This window comes from Lepidothrix coronata, unplaced genomic scaffold (genome assembly GCF_001604755.1).
Source record: "Lepidothrix coronata isolate B3197 unplaced genomic scaffold, Lepidothrix_coronata-1.0 Scaffold147, whole genome shotgun sequence".
NCBI classification, from domain to species: domain Eukaryota; kingdom Metazoa; phylum Chordata; class Aves; order Passeriformes; family Pipridae; genus Lepidothrix; species Lepidothrix coronata.
Window position 1 is genome coordinate 654,536 of NW_016690327.1, and position 6,000 is coordinate 660,535.

General features: G+C 54.9%; 1 protein-coding gene across 1 annotated transcript in view; it reads right to left on the minus strand.

The window, feature by feature from the left end:
• CSMD2 (CUB and Sushi multiple domains 2) overlaps positions 1-6,000 on the minus strand; it is a 257,406-nt gene that overhangs the window by 5,561 nt on the left and 245,845 nt on the right. Inside the window, exons 59-65 of the mRNA XM_017828252.1 lie at positions 5,239-5,312; positions 4,378-4,489; positions 2,366-2,545; positions 1,824-1,889; positions 1,146-1,307; positions 902-1,014; positions 99-186 (exon numbers count right to left, since the gene is read on the minus strand). Of these exons, the coding sequence (XP_017683741.1) occupies positions 99-186; positions 902-1,014; positions 1,146-1,307; positions 1,824-1,889; positions 2,366-2,545; positions 4,378-4,489; positions 5,239-5,312 (795 nt within the window). The remainder of the gene's footprint in view (positions 1-98; positions 187-901; positions 1,015-1,145; positions 1,308-1,823; positions 1,890-2,365; positions 2,546-4,377; positions 4,490-5,238; positions 5,313-6,000) is intronic.

Genomic DNA, 6,000 nt, shown 5'->3' on the forward strand with positions numbered 1-6,000 from the left:
AAGGACAGGAGAAACACCCCCTGTTTGAAACCCTCCACCACCACCAGGGCAGAGCTTTCAGAATCCAGGGGAAAAAGCACCAATCTGAGGAATTTTACCGAGTCTCTGGAGGCCAAACTGCCCGAAGCCTTTGCCCCTCACGAAGCCCTGGTACACGAAGGTGCCGCTCGAAGACTCCGATGAGACCTGAGGTGACAGGAGAGGGGAGATCAGCACGTCTGCCCAGCACCTCCCCGGGCTTTCACACCCATCTCACAGCACAGCCCTTTGCAAGCTCAGGCACGGAGTTAATTTGATTTAATTCCCCGGAAAACCGCGGTGCTCCGGGAGGCCTCTCAGTGCCCGACAGCTCAAGGCCCTCACGGCTCGGAGGAGGGAAAACAACAACAAAAAAATCCTGTTTGCAATAAACTCCACAAGACACTGCTGATCCCAGAGGGGGAACAAAGGCTCTGGGCCACCACTGGCCACGGGTCAAGCAGATGCACATTTCTGCCAAGCTCCAGTGGATCTCTGAAGGGCACGGGAAGCTCACAGGGGGGTGAGGACTTGGCTCCATTAGCTCTTTTTGCTTGATGTTTAGCAGACATAAAACGTTAAAATGGAATTAATCATGTTGTCTTCTCCTCAAGTGCTGTCTGGGAGACGCAGAGATTTCAAGCCACGGGGCAGTAAAGCCACGCACAGCTGCGAGGGAGCACGAGGAGCTGTCACGCCGTGTTACATCCCGGGCTGGAAAAGCGCCCCGTGTCCCCCTCAAGGACTGGTCACTGGAGCAGCCTCATGCTGCCACCAGCTCAGGGAGTTATCCCTCAGCTCCAGGGAGAGAAAAGCCAGGCTGTGACAGCAGCAGGAGGAATTGTGTGGGTGGATCTCGTGCCCGAGGTGCCCCCGCACTTACGTGTCCATCCAGAGCCCATTTATCGTTCTTGAACTTGTTGACGAAGATCTCCACCGGCCCCATGATCTGGTAAACCTGGAGGAGCAGGTGCACGTCTTCCTTCTTGTAAATGCCTGCAAAAGAAGTGGAAGTCACTGACTTTCTGCCCGAGAGGGCCGAGAAACCCCCCTCGTCACCTCAGGGGGGGACCAACCAACCCCGGGACCAGCGTCAATCCCCACGAGAGGCCACCTCGTGTCCTCACCAGACACCTGGAGCTCCACACCACTGTGGTCTATCAGGGTGGCATTGACTTTACTGGTGGCAGGGTCGAAGCTGGTGACAGACAGCATGGCAGGCTGCTTCTTGCCCAGGTACTCGTAGGAGCCTTTCCACAGGGAGTTCCTCGCGAACACGTCCGCAGGCACTGGAAAACACAGCGGTTGGGGATGCACCAAAACAGCAGCATTGCCGTGGATTTCCAGGGTTTTTTTCAGGAATCAAAACAGAGGAGAAGTTCCTTCTTTCTTTCAATTCACAGGCACATAATTAAATGTCTCAGATCCCACCCTCTCCCTGTGCCATCACCGCTGAGGACGAAGCCGAGGAGAGGGGAACAAACGACCCCGTGACCTTAATTTGGTCGTTCTGACAAAAAAACAGCGTGAAAGCTTTAAAAAGAATCCCACCCCCAAAATAATTTATTAGGAAAAGCTAACACAACCTATTTAAAAAAAAAAAAAGGGTTGAGTGTCCAACCCTGGAATCTCTGGAATGCCCCGGGGAGGGCAGCGGGTGTCGATGCACGACTTCTCCAGGGAAGCACGGACAGGGTGGGGCACATGGGCTGCTCCCAGCAAGGATCTGGGTTTGAGAAGGGCTGGGCAGGGATGGGTGTGCCAAGGTCACTGCTGTGTCCCACGGGAAGGATCCCACTGTGTACCTGAGAGCTTGGCGAGCGGCGGGTCCCGCGCGGTGCCCACCGGCCTCCCGCTGGGACGGACGTCAGCTGGAAAAGAGGGAAGATCCAGGGTGAGCTCCCACCCTCCAGGAGAGCCAAACAGCTCTGTGTCAAGGTTAGACCATGACTGTTCCTCTGTGGCAGGTAAAAGCTGGGTGAGGTGAAGGACAAAGAAGGTGCTTCCAGACCCAAACCAGCCGTGCGAAGCCCCTCAGGTGGCTCCGGGGGATCCTCTGGCTGGAGAGACCCTTCCCTTGGCTCCAGCTCCCACCAACTGAAAACCAGGCTCTGATTTTCCTCCCCTTCCGAGGGCAAAAAATGCCAAACCCAAATGATGCTCTGGACACCTCTGAACCCTGACCCCAAAACTGAGTCCCCGGGTCTTATCCACAGACCGAAAACTGCCTTTGTGGGACATCAAAGGCCCGTGGGCTCCACCACCAGGAGACAAACACAGGGCTTTGGTGGGGGTCTGAGGGCTGCAGTGTCCCCTGGGCACACACAGACCCAGTGTCACCCCCTACCCAGGCAGATGGGGGGTTTCCCTGTCCAGCTGCCGTCGGCTTTGCAGGTCCTGTGCTCGGAGCCTCCGGTGAGGTAGAACCCGCTCTGGCAGGAGTAGATCAAGGTGTAGCCCAGGGATGGCAAATCCAGAGCTCCCACGTTGGCATGGGAAGGTGTCTCCGGCTGCTTACAGTGGTGAGCTGGAAGGGACAAGGGAAACAGGGATGAGGGACACCACCCATGGGACACAGAGAGGGACACCAGGGTGTCAGCAGGGACAGAAACCTCCTGGAAGAGCTTTTACCCAACAGCTTTCCCTGCTCCCTGAGAAATGCCATGCCTGGATTCTTCCCAGCCAGGTGAATTAATGAGAAGATTCCCATGGCTGGGATTGCTCTTGCTGGATAAAGCTCTCAGAGGACCCTTCACTCAGCTCCATGAACTGAAAATCGGGCTCTGCCCGAAAAGTGGGCATCCCCCACTTTTAAGGGAAAAAGCCAAAACCAAAGGATGTTAAAGCACCTTCCTTGGAGCTCTGAGCGCAGAACTGAGTCCCAGGTGTATCTGCAGACTGGAAACTGCCTTTGCAGGACACCAAGAGCTGGTAAATTAAGCCAGTGATTCCAGTGAGGGCTTTTATACCACCTCTGTTCATGGGACCTACTAATCACGTGCTCCCAGCTGCCCACAGCATCACCCAGCGAGGTGTGCAGTGGTCAGAAATCCCTGTAACTGCTCAATAACTCTCAGGATTTGGCCACAGAGGCTGAATGAGAGCTTGTCCAGCTCCCTGTCCCCAGAGCACGTGCCAACACTGCTCCAGCAGCTGCTGCTGGAAACGTGTCACCCCCTTCCCTGAGATGTTACGACTCCAAACAAGTAAATCCCAAAGCAGGGAAGCTCCCTCTCCCCCTCACTGAAGATTCACAGGCTCACAGAATGGTTTGGTTGGCAGGGACCTTAAAGATCATCTAGTTCCAGCCCCCAGTTTTTGCCAGCTTTGTCCTTTCTCCAGCTCTCCAGCTGCTCCTAATTGAAAACAAACCCTTAGCAGCCCTCAGGAGGCACCAGCATCACCCTCCCTTCACAGAGGAGGAAATATAAACCCCAGAGAGCTGGAAGAGTGACCTGAACTCACATGGTTTGGGAGCCCCAGCACTCATTAGCTCCTTCCAGAGCAACCACCCTCTCTCCCCTGATGCCACATGTCAGAGCATTTAAAGCTGGGTGTCCCAGTTGTTCTGTTCACAGAACAAGCATCCACAGGGCTTGTTAGTGGAAAAATATCTCCCCAGTAAACCACCTCATGAGGGAGAGGAAAAAGCTTTTTAATACTCATGACCCAGAGGCCAGGATGGGTATCACCACTTAAACACATTAAAATAAACTCCTCCTGCTGTAGCAGGGAGATGATGGACAGCTTAAAGGGAAGAGCAGCACGTTCCCAAAGAGGAGGAGGAGAAGCTCTGCTCTGCTGGAGAGCCCTCCTGGCTAAATGTTAACCTGCTCCCCAGGGCCAGCTCACAGCTCTGCCACCAAATGGGCTTTCAGGAGCACAAAACAACATTTCACCTGACAACTGGGTCTCTGAGGAAGGGACAGGCAATGAAAATCTCATCTGAAATCACAAGTGGCTGCTGGTGCAACGTCAGGAGAGAAGGGATGGAGTGAGCTCCCTTTTATCACAGAGTGTTGGAGAGTCACAGAGGGGTTTGGGTTGGAAGGGAGCTCAAAAATCATCCAGTTCCACCCCCACAGGGACACCTTCCACTAGCCCAGGTTGCTCCAAGCTGGCCTTGGACACTTCCAGGGATGGGGCAGCCACAGCTTCTCTGGGCAACCTGTGCCAGGGCCTCCCCACCCTCCCAGGGGAGAATTTCTTCCTCATCTCCCAACCTTCCTAAAATCTAATATATTTCCTCCAAGAATGTGTTTTCTCACAGCTCCCTCCTGAATTCCCAGCTCTCCTGAGCCAGTACCAACCCCAGCCTGGCTCCAGGCTCTGGCTCCCTGTGCCATTCCCAGGACTTACGGACACAGTCGGGCTGGACGCCGCTCCACGTCAGGTTGGGGAGGCAGGTCCTGGTGGTGGAGCCCTGCAGCAGGTACCCCTTCTGGCACTTGAAAAAGATGATGCTTCCCACCTGTTCCAAGGGCAGGGAAACACTGAACTCCCCCAGTGCCACGCCGGGACAAAAAGGCGCTTCTAGAATTTTCCATGTTCGCCATTCCTCCCTCATCCTGTCACTCCAGGCCCTTGTCCCAAGTCCCTCTCCAGCTCTCCTGGAGCCCCTTTAAGGAGCATTTCCCTGTCACACTCTGCCCCAGCCCCCACAGCCCCCACAGCAGCTCCAGAGGCAGCTCCACTCCAGTGCCAGCTCCCGACTGCCAGCTCAGACAAAAGTCAGACTTGTAGTGTCTCAGTATTAATTAAAACCTAAAATTAGTTCATTAACCCCCAGGATTAAGATAACTAATTAGCAGCAAAACTGCAGGATCCACTTGGCACGGGGTAACCACATGGAATCAACTCTCCCAACAGGGAATGGGCACCCACAGGGACAGCAGGAGAGGGAGCACCTCAGGGCATCCCTTTGGGTTCTCTCCCTCCATTCCACAGATTTCCTGCTGCATGGGAGCTGAGATAAAGGGAAACACCTGTGGAATTTGGACTGAAAATTAATGGAAATGTGAGGAGTAATTACACCAATAACTACTAATTAGCACTGCAATTAATATCATGTACAATGCACTGCTGGTTAATCCTGCACAAACACAGCCCGGGGTCTGACACTGGGATCACACCATCCCAGGAGGACTCACAGATCTGTGCCAGGGCTCAGGCACGGGCTGAGCACGGCAGGTTTTGGGGATCCCACTGCCCTGGCAGTACCTGGTATCCCTGGGAATTGTTCTGCATCCCAAAGAGAGGCACGCCGGGGTCCGCACACGTGGTGAGGCTGGGGTCTGCAAAAACAGGGAGAGGGGTTAGAGGAGGGGCCACCCCAGAGCTCTGCACACACACCCTGCTGTGCCTCTGCTCAGCTGCAGTGCTGGGATTCCCCAGGACCTGGCTGGGGGAGCAGGGAGCTGGAGCATCCCAGGATTCCCAGCCTTCCTTCTTCCACTCGCTCCCCACGAGCCCCACAGCAAACGCCTCTCAAAATATCCCCATTAACAGGACTGTGGAGGACAAGGAATAAACTAAGTCCCCCCAAAGCCAACAGTGGGGCAGGAGTGGCTGCCCCCAGCCTGCAGCCAGAGGAGAGCAGAGCACAACTTCTCTGCTTCCACTGTTTATTTTTAGGCCTTTATTCCTCAGGATGTGACTCATCAGTCCCTTCCCACGGACACGGCGCTGTCTCCAGGCCCTGGGGATGTGGTGAGTGACTAAACAAGGGCCACAGAACGTGGCTGATTTGGGGCTAATTCATCTCCCATCCTTTGGCTCTGCTGAGCTGCTGTCATTTGTCACTGCTGCAGTTTCCATGGGAGCCCCCTGATAAATCACTGCCTGGAAAATAAAGAAAGAAAGAGCCCCCTGGCTGGGGGAGGCACGGGGTGATGGATGAGGGCAGAGCCTTGGCCTCCTGGCTGTGCTTGGGCAAGGTTTGGGTGCTGGAAGCTCAAAGTATCCAAAAATGGGTGAGATCTG